Source organism: Ostrea edulis, chromosome 7 (genome assembly GCF_947568905.1).
Source record: "Ostrea edulis chromosome 7, xbOstEdul1.1, whole genome shotgun sequence".
Lineage (NCBI taxonomy): Eukaryota > Metazoa > Mollusca > Bivalvia > Ostreida > Ostreidae > Ostrea > Ostrea edulis.
Window position 1 is genome coordinate 17,714,090 of NC_079170.1, and position 22,091 is coordinate 17,736,180.

At 35.8% G+C, this 22,091-nt stretch overlaps 2 protein-coding genes across 2 annotated transcripts; one reads left to right on the top strand and one right to left on the bottom strand.

The window, feature by feature from the left end:
• The first annotated feature begins 131 nt into the window (after positions 1-131).
• LOC125656074 (non-structural maintenance of chromosomes element 3 homolog) lies at positions 132-13,500 on the top strand. Its single transcript, XM_048886654.2, has 7 exons — positions 132-282; positions 1,170-1,326; positions 6,381-6,460; positions 7,973-8,186; positions 10,349-10,391; positions 12,135-12,312; positions 12,883-13,500. Exons 1-7 carry the CDS (start codon positions 262-264, stop codon positions 12,964-12,966), a joined length of 777 nt encoding a protein of 258 aa, XP_048742611.1. The 5' UTR covers positions 132-261; the 3' UTR covers positions 12,967-13,500.
• Positions 13,501-15,537: 2,037 nt separating this feature from the next.
• On the bottom strand, positions 15,538-18,009 carry LOC125656855 (uncharacterized). The gene is made up of 2 exons (XM_048887470.2): positions 17,725-18,009; positions 15,538-16,883 (listed from the first exon to the last, which is right to left on the bottom strand). The coding sequence occupies exons 1-2, from the start codon at positions 17,929-17,931 to the stop codon at positions 16,014-16,016; spliced, it is 1,077 nt and encodes a 358-aa protein (XP_048743427.2). The 5' UTR covers positions 17,932-18,009; the 3' UTR covers positions 15,538-16,013.
• Between the last annotated feature and the right edge of the window lie 4,082 nt (positions 18,010-22,091).

The following is a 22,091-nucleotide window of genomic DNA, read 5'->3' on the forward strand; positions in this document are numbered from 1 at the left end:
TGTATGATTCAATGAAAATAAATTTAGAGAGTGTAGAAATATATAATTTTCCAAAACAATACAGTTACCTTTTTAGACAAACCTCTATAAGGGCTCTAGCCTACCAATTGATATCCATTATGATCGGGATCGAGGATGAGCTTAATGTGTACTTCCCGCGGCATTTCTCGGCATCAATATTCCAATATTTGATCAAAGACAAGTGACAAAACAGTTAATATATATGATCTAGGTCTACTAAATATAATTTATAAGATCATCATGCCAAGAACACAGAAGCAGGTAACCTTTATTAAATAATTTGTTTAACAAATATAGGCCCAGTAAAGCAATTTTATCAATATCGTGAATGTTTTAAAGTGAAAGAAGTTAAAGAAGTGAAACTCGATCACTGGTAGCGGTTGGATTCATGCCGTTTCTCATTTTTCATACGCCCGTGGAAAACGATACGTATTATGGCATGGCTTCGTCCGTCTGTCCAGACCGAACAATAAGCTCCAGGTATTACAACTTGGTACATTTGATCACCATGATGAGAAGAATTTAAGATGTTTGTTGTTTTTCAAGGTTTTATTATTCAGGTTGGGAACACTTCCCCTATAGCAAGATATTCTCGCTAAAACGCGATTATCCCTCTCAAGCGAGAGTAAATATATCTCGTACAACCGAGAAAAACACCCGTGAAGTACATCTCTTCTTGTTTCACCTGAAAAGAAAAAGTGTTAAAATGTCTCGTACTTCTGAATCAAAACAAAAATATTCACGATGTGTATTGGATTTCATGCTGTTTCTCTCTTACGCAGCAACTTTGATGTGCAATTTCTTAACTATGTTGTCAATTTCAAATAAACATCTATTTCCCCCACAAATATGGATCATCATATCTACTGCTGCAGCATTACTTATCGGTCTCCTTCTAAGGGCTCTGAGAAAGTAAACATCTTCTCCCTTATCTTAATCAAGACTGTACTTTAACTTATGACTGGTGTTTCAGGCCCTCAAGGTCATTCAGGCCTTCAAGGTCATAAATAGATATGTGACAATTGTATTCAGCATTGAACTTTCTGCCATTAAGTCATTGGAAAACTTAACCATGCTGAGTTTCACTTCACTTCTGATTCAATCAACATTACTCCTACCCACAAATAAATTGAAATTTAATGTTTTAGGCGGACAATGACAAAGTATCAAGTTCCCAAGTCTCAGCCACTCAGGCGGAGAAAGCCCACTCCAGCATGGAACGTGGAGAACAGGAAAAGAAACTCCACGATCTCGTTCAGTTTCTATTGATCATGGACCAAAAGAAACTGCCAATAAAGAAACAAGGTAGATTAACCTCAGAACTTGCCACTATCTATTGTAGTTTTATTGTATCACAGAGTGCCACTATCTATTGTAGTTTTATTGTATCACAGAGTGCCATTATCTATTGTAGTTTTATTGTATCACAGAGTGCCACTATCTATTGTAGTTTTATTGTATCACAGAGTGCCACTATCTATTGTAGTTTTATTGTATCACAGTGTAATCACCAGGGGTGTGATTTTCCCTCTTTTCAGAGGAAATCCTCTGATTTGCTCGAATTTTGAAAAAAGGAAACGCTCTGGATTTGATCTAAAGTGGCAGAAAATTATATTTTTCCAGGTAGGGTGAGGTGTTTTCCTCCCTTTTTGACCAGTTTTCCTCTGATTTCTGTGGAATTCAGTCACATCCCTGTATCACCATTGCACATTGTTTTTGGAGAATTGTGGAATTTCTTTTTACTTTGTGCATCTTCTGCATATACCACAGTGTTTGAAATTAACCATAGGCCGAGTCTATGTCAAATGACACTGGTTTATGCCAATTATAATTGTGATGGACCAAATTGTCTATATCGAATTTCTAGATTTAAAGCAATAAAGTTATTCCAAAAGATCCTGCATGGTCATTCGACGTCTGATAAACGTTATGAGGAAAGAAGGACATTGTTATGAAAATTTAAAGAAAGTATGCTTTTAAAGTACATAGAAGTAAATGATAATGTTTTATATTTGGTTTTTTAGCTCACCTGAGCCGAAGGCTGAAGTGAGCTTTTCTGATCACATGTTGTCCGGCGTCCGTCTGTCTGTAAACTTTTCACATTTTCATCTTCTTCTCATGAACCACTGGGCCAATTTCAATCAAACATGGCCAAAAGCATCCTTGGGTGAAGGGCTTTCAAGTTTGTTCAAATGAAGGGCCATGTCCCTTTCAAAGGGGAGATAATCACAAAAATGCAAAAATAGGGTGGGGTCATGTAAAAATCTTCTTCTCAAGAACCACTGGGTCAGAAGAGCTGAAATTTACATGAAAACTTTCTGACATAGTGCAGATTCAAGTTTGTTCAAATCATGGCCCCCGGGGATAGGATGGGGCCCCAAGGGGGATCAAAGTTTTGCATACAAATATATAGGGAAAAACTTTTAAAATCTTCTTCTCAAGAACCACTAAGCCAGAAAAGCTGAGATTTACATGAAAGCTTCCTGATATAATGCAGATTCAAGTTTGTTCAAATCATGGGCCCCAGGGGTTGGATGGGGCCACAATAGGGGATCAAAGTTTTACATACAAATATATAGGAAAAATCTTTAAAAATCTTCTTCTCAAGAACCACTGAGCCAGAAAAGCTGATTTTTACATGAAAACTTTCTGACATAGTGCAGATTCAAGTTTGTTCAAATCATGGCCCCCGGGGATAGGATGGGGCCCCAAGGGGGATCAAAGTTTTGCATACAAATATATAGGGAAAAACTTTTAAAATCTTCTTCTCAAGAACCACTAAGCCAGAAAAGCTGAGATTTACATGAAAGCTTCCTGATATAATGCAGATTCAAGTTTGTTCAAATCATGGGCCCCGGGGGTTGGATGGGGCCACAATAGGGGATCAAAGTTTTACATACAAATATATAGGAAAAATCTTTAAAAATCTTCTTCTCAAGAACCACTGAGCCAGAAAAGCTGATTTTTACATGAAAACTTTCTGACATAGTGCAGATTCAAGTTTGTTCAAATCATGGCCCCGGGAGTAGGATGGGGCCACAAATGGGGGTTGGGGTTCAAAGTTTTACATACAAATATAGGAAAAAGCTTTAAAAATCTTCTTCTCAAGAACCATTGGGCCAAAGAAGTTGACATTTACATGAAAGCTTTCTGACATAGTGTAGATTTAAGTTTGCAAAGGGTAGTTTGGGCCATAATAGGGACTACATGTATTAGGTTTTACATGCAAATATATATGGAAAGTCTTCAGATATGGGCCAAGGTGACTCAGGTGAGCGATGTGGCCCATGGGCCTCTTGTTTCTCAATGTTGCCGTCTATGCCAATTCGATGAGGTCTATGTCATCTTGTTTTAGCATAGACCTGTGGTCAATACCCAGTTTTAAACAAATTTCGAACACTGCTTATACCGTGTAAGTGGAATTTTTAGCTGGACACAAATTTAGCAATTTTTTCATGAAGATATACAGTGAAACTTCTCCAAACCGGCCCCTCAGAAAACCGGTTCTCCCTGAATATCGGCCGATTTTCAAAGTCCCGGCAGAAATCTTAACATTTCCTTACAAAGAAAGTCTTACAAAACCGACCACCCCTGAAAACCGGACATCAGCCACTTTTTAAAGTACATTTGTTAACAAACGTGTAATTTACCCTTAACATACCCGCCACTTTTTGAAGACAAGAAAATTTTGGCCAGAGGTTGATCAAGATCTTCCAGGTGTGCAAATTGACTGACCAACTGGCCAGGTGGGAAATTATCAACTGGAGGAGTGAAAAAAACTAGTGGCCTCTTTAATTTCTGTTGTTTACCTGTGCTGTCAAGGGTTTTAATTGACCCTTAGCTAATCCAAGTGACCCTTCCAAATTCTGTTCAAAATGTAAAAAACAGTTAGGAACATTTTGAATGAATACAGTATCAAATGCCATATTGTTTCACCATACTATCGTATGGATATAAGCGGTAGTTAATAAAGAACAAACCCATGACTGTTAGTGATAATTATTAAAGATAGATTAATTTTCTTGGTTTCCATAGACTTAAATTCCAAAAAAATATTCAAATTACAATTTCATATTTACTACTGTACTTTTTAAAAACGTCAAAACAAAATTGTTAATGACATAAACGATGAATGTAAACAGAGTTTTTATAGGTAAGAGGAATTCCAATAATAGGCCTCTGTGTTTTCTTTATGTATCCTGTTATAGATTTTCAGTTTAAAATTAGATGATTTCAGTGAGAATATTTCTTGTAATTTATAATTACCTTTAGGTACAAGTGGACTAATTTAATCTCCACCGATAATTGATCATAGATCACCAGATCAAAGCGAACAGTAACTACTTTGTGAATATTGAGATAAAATGTCTATAATTGTTAAATTCTCGGTATACCGGCCATCCCTCTAAACCGGCCGTTTTTTCCGGTCCGAGAGCTGGCTGATTCAGAGAAGTTTCACTGTATTAACGTAGTTCCACACTCGTGTGACGTCATAGGATTTTGCAAAGTCAATAATTTAATGATAGGAACATAAATTTTGTTGGAATCTTTTTCAATAGTTATTGTAAAAAATCTTGTTAGCCATAAAATATTTCAAAATTCTTAGTTATATTTGAATAGTCAATTATATGTTTCAAAATATTGAATCCAAGGACAATAACTCTGTTTTCATTCAATTATTTATCAAGTCCATAATGCGATATATTTCCTTTATTTTTGACAAACATTTTACCAAGGTGATAAGGAATCATTATCTGTGTTTTTTCATGAAATTACATACAATTTTAATCCCGAGTGATTTAAATAGCTCAGCTGTATGGTGCCAGACTTCAGTTTTTGATGGGGGTATACATAATCTGGAAGCTATAGATTTGAAATTATTAAGGAAAGGTATGGATTTTTTCCCATGAATAACTATAACAGATGTAACTCTACTAATATAAACAGAAAAAATGATATGTAAACCATGCTATAAGGAAAATGCGTCCACATTTGTTTGTTTTTTAACATTTTGGGGAATAACACTAATTCAATATTTTTCCACATATTAATCTAAAACTTGATGAACATATTGAAAATGACATGTGTTTTAGTTATTGACATGTTTCCCGATAAATAAATGCAATTCAAAAAATATTTTGTTGTTTTAATATTAAAATAACAACAAATAACTGTTTCCAATGAATTTCATAAAATTCTACATCGGGGTATATGACTTTAGCGGTGTATGAATTGAAAATTAATATGGAAACCCTTAACTGTTTTGCCATTTTTCATTACTCTGAATGTTAATTTATTGATTCCAAACAAAAAAATGCTACCTAAACCCCAAAAATCCAGGACTAAGGACCTACCTTAAATATATATTTAGCAAGAGCTAATTTTAGCGACTTTATAATTCCCATAAAGATAAACTATTACCTACTATAAAAAATAAATTGTTAGAGATAATGAATTTTAGCAATCTCACTGAGACTCAACATCCTCCCTAATAATGCCAAAATTAAATCCTCGCTAAAATATTTCTACTTAAATACAGTATTTTGTGTATTGTTAGAGGGGTCAGTGACCAATTCCATCGTTAAATGGGTCAAGGATTGATTCCATCGTTAAATGGGTGAAGGATTGATTCCATTGTTAAAGAGGTCAAGGATTGATTCCATGGTTAAAATTAAGGGGGAGTTTTAATTTCATGGTACCCCTATCCCAAGACTTTTAAATCACAACAAAATACACAATTAAATACAGTCTATGCGAAAGACATCGGACCGTCGGACCTGACCGATGTGCAGTGCCTAAGGTCCGATGCGTCATTTTTTACACCGGACCGGTATGTCCGATGTCTCACTGTCCGGTTTTGAGCTTTACTATTTTGACGTGGAGTCATTTAAATGTTTGTTATAAGTAAAAACTATCACACAAATCCAAATACGTAAATGAATATGATTAAAACCACATGGACCGTCTAAAGTATTATGCGGGAAGGATCCCTGGTATAGTATTACTGGTATAATAAATAAGATTTCCTTGGTTTTGCATTTTCACGTGTTTCACTTTTATACATTAGGTTTTTCGGTCTGACAAAATTTGGTTTGGTCCGGTGTGTTCATTGATTACACAGGACCGAATGTCCTGTGTTGTCAAAAAAAACTTTCGCATAGACTGTAAATATAAGATGTTTCATTGTTAGCGAACAACATACATGAAATTACAACTTAAACACTAAAGAAACTAAAATCTGATCAATCCACAACAAGAATTTAAGTGATTCCCCAGCACCTGTGTTTTGTGAGTGGTAGAGGAACTGATCAGGATGATTGGTACTGGATAAAAAATAATTATTTCCTCTTTGTCTACAGACATCAACAAGCAGGTTCTGAAGGAACACAGCAAGGCGTTCCCTGTAATGATTAAACTAGCAGAGAAGAAACTGAAAGAGGTTAGTAAGAAAAATTCTCTGTGTTCTGTCTAAACTAGCAGTGAAGAAACTGAAAGAGGTTAATAACAAAAATTCTGTGTTCAACTCTTGATTGTCTGTAAGAAAGATTCTCTGTGTTCAGCCCTTGATTAAACTAGCAGAGAAGAAATCAAAAGAGAGGTCAGTAAGAAAAATTCTCTGTGTTCAACCCTTAAAAAAGAGGTAAGTTAGCAATGGTGTTCTGGATTGATACATTAAAGAAACAAGATGGCAAAGAGTCACTGTCTGAGCACTGATCATTGTAATACTTACCAACTAATGGACGATGGCTGTCATTGATAGACATGTTATAAAACAAAGATAAAGAAAAAGAAACTCTGTCTGTAAAAAGTAGAGTGAATTCTGTTATGTGAACTTGAAGAATTGGTCAAGGTTCATCCAGAAGTTTTGTAGCAATTCAGTGAGAAAATTTTACTTCAAAAAGTACTTGTATTAAAAAATTGACAGAGGAATGTGCTTGGTGCAATTTGAATTCCACGGAGTATTCACAGATAGTCTCGAAAATATATGTAATTTAATGCTATTTTAAATTTAGAAGATTTAAAGGAAATGCAAAATAGAACCCATTATTAATGATATGCAGTATTCATAACCAGCTGAAAATTTTCACAAAATTTTATCCGATGGAGTAAATCAACCTATATATAGAGTATGGCATTGACAGTAAACACCGTTAATCAATATTTATACCCCCCGCAACAAGTTGTGGGGGGGGGTATACTGGAATCAGGTTGTCCGTCTGTCCGTCCGTCCGTCCGTCCGTCCGTCTGTAGACGCAATGGTTTCCGGACTCTAAAGCATTATCCTTTCCACCTACCGTCACCATATCATATATATGGACTACCCATGGGATGAAGATGTTCCCTATCGATTTTGGGGTCAAAAGGTCAAAGGTCAAGCGCACTGGACATCGAAGTAGCAATATGGTTTCCGGGCTCTAAAGCGTTATCCTTTCCACCTACAGTCACCATATCATATATATGGACTACCCATGGAATGAAGATGTTCCCTATCGATTTTGGGGTCAAAAGGTCAAAGGTCAAGTGCACTGGACATCGAAGTAGCAATATGGTTTCCGGGCTCTAAAGCGTTATCCTTTCCACCTACAGTCACCATATCATACATATGGACTACCCATGGGATGAAGATGTTCCCTATCGATTTTGGGGTCAAAAGGTCAAAGGTCACGCGCACTGGACATCGAAGTAGCAATATGGTTCGGTTTGTCATGCCATTTGTTTTTTACACTCAGAAAAGAGGTAGTTTATACCTATTACCAACACCCTTTGGGAGATTGGGGTAAGCGGGGGGTATTCTTAGTGAGCATTGCTCACAGTACCTCTTGTTTATTTTGGCGATAAATGTTGACACAAAATTTCACTGTAAGAACTTTAGAAACATGGTTTCCTTTTCACTGTAGTATAGACTATAAAGGGCTGTTGGTAACACTTGTTGTATGCTTTCTTATTTTAGGTATTCGGGATCGAGTTGGTCAGCTTAGAGGACAAACAGAAGGGTATGTACATCCTAGTGAACACGCTGGACACCGATGTTGACGAGGAGTTGGAGCAGGACCCTAACCTCAATCTGACCCCTGTGGACTGGTCAGAAGAAGATCATGCCAAGACAGGACTTTTAATGGTGGTGCTCAGTGCTGTGTTCATGAACGGAGACGTCATGGTGGACTGTAAGGGCACCTGTTTTTATACGCCCGTCTAAGACAAGACATCATGGTGTTATGGCAATCATGTCCATCTGTCTCTCCTGCTTTGTTTCTGGCTCATAACCATGAGACCTAGAATCATCAATCTTTTTTTGCTGATGGGCAGAGGGTGGGCCATGCTTTAAAGTTTAAAATAGGTCACTGTGACCTCTGATTAAGACGATGTTTTAAAGGACACATCGTATGTTTTAAACTTTTTAATTTTTTCAGCAAAATTAATTCATTTCATGCCTAAAACTACTTTACGTGTGTTTTAAATGAAACAGTTTGCGTAGTTTTCGAGTTTGAAAGCGATGAAATTCAAATCTTGCGATATGCATATTTTCTTCGATATTTTACGCGCCATTATCTGTGACGTCATATGCGACCTCGAGCGAGAAGATTTGAAAACAGTTGATAGCCATTTCATAAACAGATTAGATTTAATTGACAAACAAACAATTATCACATTAACAGCTTGTAAATAACACTGCATTAGGGTGTTTTGTGCCGTTTAAGGGTGTACTTGCTGTCAGTAGAGAGGATTTGGACTGTTTTTTTTTCAATTTTCGAAGGAAGGTATGAGGGACAAGACGTGAATATTTTTGTCGGCACAACGACTTTGCCATAAAAACCCCTAGTAGAATTTGTCCCTGTACTGTTTCAAACAAGCACTTGGACAAAGACGAAGATAAACTGCGAGAAAATTGTTCTATTGAAGCTACGCACTGTTACATATAGGCCTACGGCATATGTTTTCCGTTCTGCTCTCGGATTCAATACACACTCACACCAACTGACCTTCACCTTGTAACAACATATAGGCAGAACTTTGCTAGCAGTGTCTACCAACTAGTAGTTTTAAAAAAGAAATTTAAAGATAAAAGATAATTGAACTTTTAATTATAAATAATAAAATATAATATTTCCCGACTTTGAATTGAATTATAATGCTTTCATTTTTTTAAAGCACGTACGTGTTTACAACAACAGCACGCCGCGCTCCCACTTCCTAAGTAACAACGTGTTGATAACAAAAAATAATGATTAGGCCTAATAAAATTGCTTTAATAAAATAATTTAAAAGTATTGTGATTTTCACAATAAGTTCGATCATTATTATTATTATTATTTTTTCGAAATGCGCCCTTGACAGTAGGCCTAGTTGTCAATGATACATAATCGTATCATAATTTAGGCCTATCTAACTTCTCCAAGAATAAATTTAATAATTATTGCACTATTTATTTTAGAAAAGCAACAACGCTAATTACAGTTGTTTACAGAAATGACATTACCAAATTGTGTTTAGACAGTGATCCCATGTAAACATTATTTACTCGCAAAGTTATGCAGATTTTATACTCACTTTTCTCGTTACATTTGAGTCGCTATTTGTATGCACTGGTGGCTAAAAGATATAAGACTCGGAAATTTGTCAACATCGAAATAAATGTTATCCATGGTAAATAAATTAGGCCTCTAAAACCCGAGTTTTTAAAAATATCTAACACTACTTTTACAAGTTGATCGACAAAGGTCGCATATGACGTCACTGTACCACGTGACTACCTATCTAATTAACTAGGCTTTTTGAAATCGGGGCCTAGATTTAAGTCCGTATTGTGGCTAATTATCGCAATACTTCAGCGAACGAACTATTACAATTAATTTCTATAAGCATAAGGAAGACAAAATGCATATAATTCTGTATACTTTGAAAACACGAGATGTGTCCTTTAAGGGAGGTAATCCCTACATATGTAAAAGAGTAATGCAGTAACTATTACATCAAGAAGTAAACATCCCCCCCCCCCCCCCCCCATTGAATGTAGCTACATAACAATTGATATGAATAATTATTTTGTTTCCAATATTAATGATATAAATATATGCAGTATTGTGTCATGTATTATAATGATAAACATCTGATGGACGTACCATGTGCCGGGGTGATGCACTTTATTTTTATAGTAGAGCTGAAACTCGTAAGGGAAATAAAAGCAGACATGATGTGTATTATTGTCATGTTTCGAGTATATATCGGTACAAATGAAACTTTTTTTTTATCTGTTACCTTGAATATTTCAAATCATCTGTTGTAAGTAAAATATCTTAAATTTCATGACATTTACTTCTTATTGTAGCACAGCTATTCCATATGCTGAAGAAACTCGGGGTTGATCAAGAGTAAGTTTATTATGTCACTTGTGTCAGTAAGGTGAGCAATTGCGGTTGGTGGTTGTCTGTTAACCTTTGAACATGATAATCATTTTGCATGGCCATTTTCATCAAATTAGATATCTTTGGGGTAAGGGGAACTTAAATTGTGAATTTCATCGTCACTTCACCCTAGGGGCTTAAAATTAGGGGTTAAAAATTTTAGAAAATGAAATGATGTAATCTTTAAGAATCTTGTTTTTAACTCGGGGACAGCAGAAAAACTGTGTGTATAGACAAGTTAAGCAAGGATGTCTCTACCAACAATGTGAAATTCATGATCAGAGGATCTGACGCTAGGATAGTGAAAATGCTTTATTTCTTTTAAAATCTTTTCCTTAACCTCTTCACACCAAAATCAGTACATACAAGTAGTAATAAAAGAAAGAGAATCCTTGGCCAAAATTGGGAAATTTTTAGCGCCGGGTAAGATTTTCTGGTACCATGATGGGGTTCTTTTGCTCATGAAAATACCTGAATATCATTTCTTTAAAAATCTTCTTGACATGAAACAACAAACTCAGTACATGGAGATGGAGCCCTTTAAGTAAATTGTAAAATTCATAGCCCCATGGCGATTTTGGTACTTGTGGAAGGGCTGGGTTTTTTTGTCCCCCGCCATAATGTGGAAGGGAACATAGAAATACCGGTGTCCATCCATCCCACTTGACTGTTGACACAACTACTCCGATAGCTGTATTGGTACTCCTTGACCTACTTTAGGGCTATAAGTAGGTCGAACAGTTTTCCAGACTTTTTGTTACAGATAGATGTTGGCCTGAAATTTAGTCATAAGCTTCCTCTCCGAGGAATACAAGTTCAGTTCACATTTCAGATGGATTGGTGCACCATGACCCACTTTAAGGCTTTTCTATTCAGAATGTGTGAGGTATCAATTCAAAGTGCTTCTAGGTTGCATTTCACTGTACGACAGGCATATATTTTACCATTTGCAGTTGGTGGGAAGCATCTCTCGAATAAGAGGAATATAAATTGTGAAATTTATTACCTTACCACCCCTAGGGCCTCACGGGCTGTACCAAATATGCTAAAAAAAAAGGCCATATTTTCAAAAATCTTCTCTACTTGTATACATGTGGGGGGAAAACTAAATGCATGATTATGATGTTCATGAAACCTTCTATCAAACTTGACAGAATGTGGAATTCAGGGCTCCTAGGTCAGGGATTCAGGCCTTTTGGCAGGGCCAATATGGCCATATTGTGAAAATGTATTAAGTACTAGAAAATCTTCTCTACTCCCATATATATCTGAGAAAAACTATATGCATGATTATGATGCCCATGAAGCTCTCTACCTAAATTGTGATATTCATAGCTCCTGGATCAGGCCCTAAGGTGAGGCCAATTTGGTCATAAAAATGTATTTAAAAATATAGTGAATGTAATAATGATTTATATGCTTCAAACTTCCAATATAATATGAATTGTATGTACATGTATTTTGAAAGATCATAAACATGTGCACAAAAGACTCCGTATTGTGGCTAATACGTAAATGTGAGACTCCTTGTATGGGCTATGATACTCAGGTGACCCGTTAAGGCCTGTGGGCCTCTTGTCGAAAATAGGGATAATAAAATGATTGGGAACAAAAATAAGAGCATCAAAAGTGATATCAGTATGGATTTTATAATATTTTACCATAAAATTAGTTTCAATAATAGCGTCCAAGCACTGTTAAAATTTTCAGTGGATATCATGCTGTGTTTGGAGATGTGAAAAAGCTGTTGACTACAGAGTTTGTCAGACAAGGATATCTAGAGCACATCAGACAACCCAACACAGATCCCCCAGTCTACGAGTTCCGGTGGGGATTCAGGGCTAGGAAGGAAATCACCAAAAGGATATGCCTAAACTTTGTCAGTCAGGTAAGAAGTCGTACACTTTACAGACTCCCAGGGTCAAGCCATAAATATAGCCGTGTTAGCGTGCATTAGCTGTCATTTTGTCACAAATATAGCGGTGTTAACAGGGCATTAGTTGTCATTTTGTCACCAAAAATTGAATAAGATGAAAATTGCTCTCTATTGTATATTTCAGTACTAACATTTCAAACACTTTTTAACCTCAAAGCAGACACATGAATGTGTAATTTTGGTGATTAAATAATTATTGTCTTGCAAGACATTAATTCTTCTTTGTATATTACACTAAAAGTGGTTATCTAAAGTAGTTTTATTAGGTTTCTCTTGTTTTTGTACAAAATAAATGTTTTATTCATCATCAATATATATTCCTATGCCGTTGAGAGATTTTAAGGGGAAAAAAATGGTTGTCATCACTTTCACAGCTAATGTCCTCTTTAGTTGAAAAATATTCTGTTCTTTGACCCCTTTCATGTGATTGTTAGCTAAAGTGGCAGGATTTAAAAAAACAGTACAAAATTCCCAATAAATGCATGTGATTCACTCTGAGGACTCAAAGTGTTTGTTTTACAGTTGTATAAAAAAGAACCGGAAGAGTGGGTGTCCCAGTTCAAGGAAGTGGAAGAAGAGGGAGGAGAAATGGAGTCCGCTTCATGATGACGTCTGGAGTTATTGTTATGCTACTGGGGTACCATTCTATTCTGGTGCTTTTCCAAGCTTGCAGCTGATGACACAAAAAGTCTATCTGGAAGCAATGAAATGTGTGGCGAATCGACTGTTTTTTTAAAATTAACTGGATGTGTTTATGAATGTGAACAGGGTTACTTTACAGAAGTGGTGATATGTGAAGCTTGATGGAGGGAGAGTTTTTACTTCATGTGTGAAGTTGACTGATACATGTACATGTGTATTGGGAAGAGAGTTTGTAGTGTTAACTTTCAAAGTACTGCATTTGTTACGTGACATCTAGTCTTCATTCATGTACTGTAACCTGTATTATAGCAGTGAAAGAGATTTTTCCATGGAAATACAGAACAAAGGAATACACCTGTATAGGAAGAATATACCTGTATAGGAAAAATATACCTGTATAGGAATTGATCTTTTGAAACAAACACAAATGTTCTGATGAGGCTTGTATTTTATGCCCTGTTATTATCTTGACATTTGATATAAAATTTTAACATTTTATCATGATTATTGTCATTTGTGTGTCTACCCAAGAATATTTCACTGCACACTGCAGCCACACAAACTATATGCTGTTGTACTAAGAACTAGGTACAATTTTGAGTCTCAGAATTTGCATTTAAAACAGAATGTTGACAGGAATGATTGTAAATGAAAAGGGTCGCACAAGCTTTTTGTTCCCCTACTGCAACGTGGAACGGGACATAGAAATACCGGTGTCTGTCCATCCCACTTGTAGATACTGCACTATAGGAACACTTTGTGGATGCAACTCCTCTGAAACCACTCAACAGATTTTGTTCAAATTTTGTAGAATTGTTAGTCACCATATGTAGTTTATCAATTGCTCACTCATTTTGTTTTGACAAATTTTACAGGAGCTATATGACTGTTGAATTTGAACATGCTACACTCTAGAAACACTTTGTGGACGCAACTCCCTTGAAACCGCTCAACAGATTTCGTTCAAATTTTTTATGATTTTTAGTCGCCATATTTAGTTGATCATCTTGTGCCGTCATTTTGATTTGACAAATTTTACAGGAGTTGGCGATGGGGGGCATGGCTGTGCATAGCAATGTTGTCTGATTAAAATTTGTCTCCTAGGCATTTGTTGTAGACTTTTCACATTAATGACTTCTTCTCAACAGCCAGTGTTAATTTAAATCAATTTTCCACAATGAATCCTGTGTGATGACGTTTCAAATTCATAGGAAGGGTATGTCTTTTGTAAAGGGAGATAATTATTGAGTAGTGAAAATGGAGTGAGGTGTTGAAGAAATCTTCTCGCCAAGGGCCAAGAGAGCAGAGAAGCTGAAACTTGTAAGCATTATTACTTAATACTGAAAATAAAAAGAAAAATTCATATCTGGGCAGGAACGTAATTGGGATTTAAAGTTTAACATTGGTTATGCTATATATGGAAATATTTTTAAAAACCTTTTTCTCAAGAACCACATGAATCAAGTTTGTCAAATTAATATGTGCCAAGTATATTCCTTAGGTCCACACCATATAGCAGGTGCCCTATAGCAATCCCTCCCTTCCATCTGTCGGCACTTTCTGTGCCACGGGAGAACCAAGTTTCCTTGTGTGGATTTCCATCAATTTTGATATTTGGATTCTTACTGATACACAAGGTAGTATTTCGATTTTCAGATTTATCGGCTTTGTCTTTACAGAGTTATGGGACATAAGAATATTTTAAATTAGATAATGGCTCTTTCTATGGCAAAAGAGTTTAAGGTAATGCTCAGATTCCTATTGTAATCATTGTTCGCCCATCAGTACATTCTAAGGACTTTATTTTCCTTGGGAATATTTTCATAATACTTGGATTAGGCAGAGGATTACCCTTGCTGCAGATTGTAGCTCTCTGGGAAAATCTTTCTATTGTACAAGATACTATTTAATGTCGGGTGTTAACGATACGAGCTGGGATGCTTTCTTATGCTTATACATGTGTACCAAGATCTGGATTCTTGCTGATACACAAAGTAGGACCACATTTGGTAAAATTATTACAATGTAGCCTATCCGATTGCAGTCTTCATGAAAAATTTACTGAACCACTAGCCAGTAGGGCTTGTGGATTTTACATTTTTACAAGCTCCAAAAAAATAGATAAAATTTCGAAATTAAAGTGGCACATTTTATTCCATTTCAATTTCATATTCAATGACAGTTTTCCTCTTCTCGTATTTCTGTGCTTACTTTCAAAATATTAAAGGCATTCATTTTGAAGGTCAAGGATATATTCACACTCTCTAATTTAAAATTGCTTTTAAACACCTGTGTTGAGTGTCATTGATGTGATTTAAAGAAGAGTAAAAACGTACTTTAATTAATATGATTTATATTCACAATAAGTTTTTATTATAATTTTTTCACTTGCCCATTGGGCTACCTTTGAGACAATTTTTACTAGCCCAGATCAATTTTAGCAAGCCTTGGGTGTCAGGCTTGTGTTTTCATGAAGATTGCTATAATGAAATGCAAGAAAACTGATGCAGATTGAAAAACTGATCAAAAAAGGGGTTTGTTTGAGTTGTTTTACAACTCTTTGTATTTATTATAATTGTTATTTTATGCAATCAAAATTGAACAACAAAGTTGCTGATAACAGATATTAGCCAATATATCATTTACACATGTATGTGAGGTGGTAATTTATGTGATAATGTCACAGCAATTTTCTGTCCTGTGAGTGATCTTTGGTAATTTAAATTGTGCAAATAAAATACATCTGACATAAACAATAAAACATCAATAAAAGCCTACATTGAGTAAATGAATTTTCGGAATGTTCCTGAAGCAAGTGTTAATTCGTGGTTGCACTAGAATAAGAAATTTTCCACTCTTGCTCAGATTTAAAGCATTAGTTCAAGACAGCGCACTGAATGGTAAATTAAGTCTGATTTCGCTAAATCATAAATAAGTATACAGAGTACATATACAGAATAAAGAAAGACCAAATTTCATACTATAATGTGTCCTTTAAATTTAAATAATTATTAATCTCCTTTGAACAGGTTCATAATAAGAGGAACTGTCACAGCAAGTGCACCATAAAGAACAGTCACTGACACCACGCTGCCGATTTTCACAGTCCGCTGAATATTATTTTCTGTTTCACTCAATAAATCCTTGACCTCTGGTCCCACATAAACAACATTATTACAGTCTGACTTTGCTCCATCAACTGCTACAATTTTCTTAACGTCTGCTAGTTCTTTTGTTACAATTTTCTTAACGTCTGCTAATTCTTTTGTTAAAATTTCATGATTTTCTTTTATTCCTTTCAGTGCTTCAGCAATGTTTGCTGCATTCTGTACACGAGTTGTGGTTTGGGGGTCTTTGGGAATTTTAGAGTCACTCGGGGCGTCTGCGACTTCTCCAAAGAGTCCTTTGATCTCCCTTTGCTGATCTTGTACGATGGTTATTATCTGATTTGTGATCTTCTTGTATTCTTCTGCAGATCCAGTTGAAGATAATACAATATCCCTAAATTCCTTATTTTTATGCCTGTTGTAGATGAAGTTAGCTAACAGACCTAATCCTACTGCAGCCATAGACCAACACAGATAGTATAATTTAAAGTTTTCTGTCCTTAACCTCTCCTTCTCATGGCTTTCGCTCACCTTAGAGTTGTAATAATCGAATGCCAATTTTTCTTCTTCCTCTGTCATTTCTAGGTATGGTTTGACTTCATTTTTCCTTTTAATGAAATCGTTTTCCTGAATTGCAAGCTCGACATATCGATCAGTGCCTCTCTCTGTTTTCATGATCTCGCCCACGACACCCTCCATTTCTTTCTGGATTTCTAGATATTCCTTCACATACTCTCTTCTTTTCTTTTGCAGATCCATGCATTTTTGACGAGCCTGCGTAAGAGATGCATTAATTTCTATGCTGATTAATGCACACTTGTGTATAGATCTATTTTTATATTTATCACTATTGACAGGTTGGGAACACTTCCCTATAGCAAGGCTAAAACGTGATTATCCCTCTTTAGCGAGAAAGTAAACATTACCATTAACAGGTGTTTTGATTGAAAAATTCCATGTAATGTTGAATAGGTGGACACACACACATGACACGAATTGTCTCTATAAGATTGACAACACGGTCAAGAAATTTCATATTAACGTTGCTGCGCAAGAGGAAAAGAAGCTGAAATGCACATAAAGTGTGTTTTTGTTTTGAATTATTATTCATGCATATTTGCAGAAGTATCAGATATTATAGCACTTCTTCTCTTCACATGAAACACGAAGAGATACATGTACTCCACATCACAGGGGCTCGGTTGTCAGATATTGAAGTTTTGAATTATTTGTTCCCGAATTAAATTATATAAATAAAATCCACCACTATAAAAATCCGCTTTTTTCGAGGTTTTAAAAAAGGTGTACATTAAAAAAAGCCCCTGTGTTCCACATGTGTTTTTCTTGGTTAATCTCGCTATAAAGGAGGGATATTAGGCTTTTCGTGAGAATATCTCACTGTGGGGGAAGTGTTCCCAACTTGATTGAGGCTCAAGTTATGAGCAAAATTTGACATTTGTCAATTGAGATTTAACTTTTTGTAATTTTAAGCGAAATATTCTTTGGAGAAATACATGTACTTCAATAATACTGGTCAGACAGTAAAATTTATTTGACCATTAATTAATTGAGCATGTGTAACTAATACATTTCATTGAATTTCAGTGGAGCAAACCTTGATGGCCTCTTCCTGTGCTCTTCGAACATCCGACAAACCAAATTTCTCCTCATACCATTGTATGACGCTGTCTATCTTGCCTAACGTCGCTTTATCGGCTAGAGTGTCTACTGCTGGGTAGCCAGTTTTGATTTGTCGTACAAAATACAGTTTTGATAACTTTTTAAGATGAACAGATTGCTGATGTAACCGAAAGGGCAACATGCCTCCGCCTCGCAGAAAGTGAAAGTACAGTCACGTGTATTCCGATCCCGATTCTTTCAGTATTAAATTTTTCGGTAAACAAGAGGCCCATGGACCACATCGCTCACATGAGTCGCCTTGGTTCATATCAAAAGATTTTCCCTAATATATATTCGCTTATTAAACTTTGATCCCTATTGTGGCCCCAACCTACCCCCGGGGTCCATAATTTTTACAAACTTGAATCTGCACTATGTCAGGAAGCTTTCATGTAAATGTAAACTTTTATGGCCCAGTACTAGTGATTCCTTTTAATGATTTTCCCTATATATTTGTATGTAAAAACTTTGATCCCCGACTGTTGCCCCATCTTATCCCCGAGGACCATGATTTTTACAAACTTGAAGCTACACTATGCCAGGAATCTTTCAGTTGTGCAAATGTAAACTTCTTTCGCCCAATGGTTCTTAAAGGGACTGGTTCACGATTTTTAAACAAAATATTTTTTTGTTTGTATTAGATATTAAAAGTATAACTCATTTAATGTTGACAACCAAAATTTTGACCTTCTGAATGCAAGGATAAAAGCTATATTTTAGCCTTAAATATATGTTTTGTAAACAAAGACTTGAGTCTTTTTATGTAAACAAACAAACAAGTGAAATATTAATTTTGTAATATAAAGCATCATGCATAATTTTGCATAGTCGCACATTTTAACTTTTAGAGGACACATTTTACCCGATGAATGCTTGAATTGTGAAAGTTATAATAAACTAAGATCGATATCCATTTATTTTGAAAAGTTCGTAAACAATAACATACCGCAATCTTTGTTTACAAAACAAATAATGAACTCTCTAAAATGGGCTTCTGTGATAATGTATAACCTTAATTTTTATGTGAAATTTTTTAAACATATAGATCATTAAAAGTGAAAAATAAAATTTTTGGGAAAATCGTGAATCAGTCCCTTTAAAAAGAATTTCTATTCATTGGTATGTAAAACTTTGATCCCCTATTGTGGCCTCATCTTAGCCCCAAGGATCATGAGTTTAAAACAAACTTGAATCTGCACTATGTCAGGAAGCTTTCATGTCAATATCAGCTTTTCTGGCTTAGTGGTTCTTGTTGAGAAGATTTTTAAATGACCCCACCCTATTTTTGCATTTTTTGGTGAATATTTACATTTGCCAATGCAGTTCCTTGTATGGCAGTACTTATGAAATTTAATGATGTTCAATTTCGTGTGACATGAATTGGGTCACGTGATCAGTTTGTTCTTGCGTATGAATACAATCACCGCTTCAAAGGTCAGTTTCTGTATTTTCACCTGGCGTTATAGGATTTGATCACATGACCAAATTCATGTCATATCCCAACAACATTAAAAAAAATGATATCTTATTTCTTAATTATCTCCCCTTTGAAAGGGGCATGGTCCTTCATTTGCATCGACTTGAAAGCCCTTCATCGAAGGATGCTTTTGGCCAAATTTGGTTATAATTGGCTCAGTGTTTCTGGAGAAGTCGAAAATGTAAAAAGTTTACAGACAGACAACAGGCGATCAGATAGGCTCACTTGAGCTTTCAGCTCAGGTGAGCTAAAAACGAACGGTATCTTATCTATAGATCTTCCTATTTATATCTAGGTAGTGCTACATGTATATTGATTCAAGAATTTAAAATTCTCTGTGATCCCATAGACGGAAGGCACTTCCTGAATTAATCCCATTTTCTTAAACTTTATTAATATTTGAAGAGATTTGATCTCTCTCTCTCTCTCTCTCTCTCTCTCTCTCTCTCTCTCTCTCTCTCTCCTTTCAATTTTAAAATGAGCAAACCAGTTCATTCGGAGACAGATCCAAATTTATTCGTAAATGTAAATGAGGTTTTTTTTTTCAATAAAAAGTTCGGCATATCTTTGATTCTCAAAGAGAATGTGAATTTCCTCGAAAGAATTAGAAATATCCTGAATACATTGTTCTCCTCTCTACTTAACTTGAATTAATAGAATTATTAAAGGCTTGTAGAGAAAACTTTGAATCATTTAGATAGAACAATGTTGTGTTTTAATTCATTTAATAAGAAAAAAATGATTTAATTAGAGATAACTTTGATTTATGTAGAAAGAAAAGTAATTGCCATAGGACGCTAGTAAATTAATTAAGTAGCAATTTTCAGTACACTTGATAGACATGTGGCCCGTTCGCAAGTATAATTAGTACAAAAGTCCACTGCATGAGCTCATTTTCATAGCTTTAAAAAAAAAACCCGCAAAAATACACTTTCTTACGCGAAAACTTTTCTTTATAAAGCGTGAATTTTGCTTATAAACACGAAACGTATGCATAAACCCCAATTTATCGATTCCTGTTTGTCGTTAACGTTTCCTGTTTATATGCAAAATCTATATATATCGTAAAGATTTCGCGTTATAACGCGTAGTTTTTACGTTGTAACGCGAAAGTTACAACGTTTATTCGCGAAAAATTTGCGTTATAACCACAGGGGCTCGGTTGTCAGATATTGAAATTTTGTATTATTTGTTCCCGAATAATAAATTGAAGCTGCATGATCTGTGCAATTTCCGAATTTCGTACTTTCGATTTCTCGAAGTTTTATCATGGTCCCTTGAACTTCGAGTTATCGAGAGTCACCTGTATTTTTTTCAAAAAAAAAAGGGGGGGGGGGGTAATGTTGGCTTCTCAAATATTCTTGACAAGCAAATTCTACTGCGACTGCCTCCCAAAAAAAAGTTTTCCCCCAACCTCATTTTCTTAAATCGTATGGGAGAAGTTCGTCTATGTCAAGTCTTTATGCTCATATAATCTATTTATGTTTACGACTTTCATGCAAGCTTTATATTCATTACTACTATTAACAATAGCGGGGGTAGGGAGGGGGTGCCAGTAACCCAATACATTGATTGATTGACTATTGTTTAATGTCCAGCTCGAAAATATTTCACTTATATGGAGACGTCACCACTGCCGGTGAAGGGCTGCAAAATTTAGGCCTATGCTTGGCGCTTATTGCCATTGAGCAGGGACGGATCTTTATCGTGCCACACCTACTGTGACACGGGACCTCGGTTTTTGCGGTCTCATCCGAAGGACCGCCCCATTTAGTCGCCTCTTACGACATGCAAGGGGGTACCGAGGACCTATTCTAACCCAGATCCCCATGGGATTCATCCAATACATCTTTTATTTACATTACAAAAACAAATAATGGTCATTGTCAAAATTAAGTGGGAGGGCCAGCCCCCTCCCCCTTCTACAAACCTACTTTTTTCCATCGATTTTCCACTATCTGTTTTGGACCCAGATTCTGAAAACCTCCTTACTATTTCAACAACAAAAAATTTAAATGGAGGAAATCTTCCCAATGTCAGAAATGTTTAAGTAAATCTCAACCATTCTAAATAATTAAATCTCAACCATTCTAAATAAGTAAATCTCAACCATTCTAAATAATTAAATCTCAACCATTCTAAATAATTAAATCTCAACCATTCTAAATAATTAAATCTTGTGTCATTATTCAACTTATATCCTGAAAAAAATCCATACTATCATGTAATTGGTGAATAACTGCTGTAAGAACTTTTGTAACATGAATAATGATCAAAAGTTGATCTGGCTCATGACAAATGTGTGTTGGTGTCTTACCACAGGGTAGTGAAATGCGTCTAGTGTGGCGGGGATCAAAATTGTAGATCTACTGCTGCCGCTGGCTAGCTTACTTGTAGGTGAAATGGTGAGTCGAGTGCGTAAATCTTGCCTTGCCAGTACAAAGCCTCTACACTACCAAGACTCCTTTCAATGCCTTCCCGTGGCAATGCACGTCAACTGGAATCTAGTCTCTCAGGCTAAATTGAAAGGGGATCTCGGAGCAGCAAAGGGCCCCAGAGATGCAGTGTGTAGGCCCACCGGCGTGTGGATATGCCCTAGCACTCATCAGCCTTGTCCCAGCTATGGGTCAAATAGCTCTGCTGCCTTGTGGATACCCATTTATGAGAAAGGCTAAGGGAGAGGTAACCCTAACAGAAACCGTAAGTGCTGAAGTCGGAGGTGATTGGGCACTTTAACAGACCACAACACCACGCATTTACAGCCATTATGACACGTGGAATGACAAATGAAAATACACAAATACTCAATTAAACAAATCAGTAAA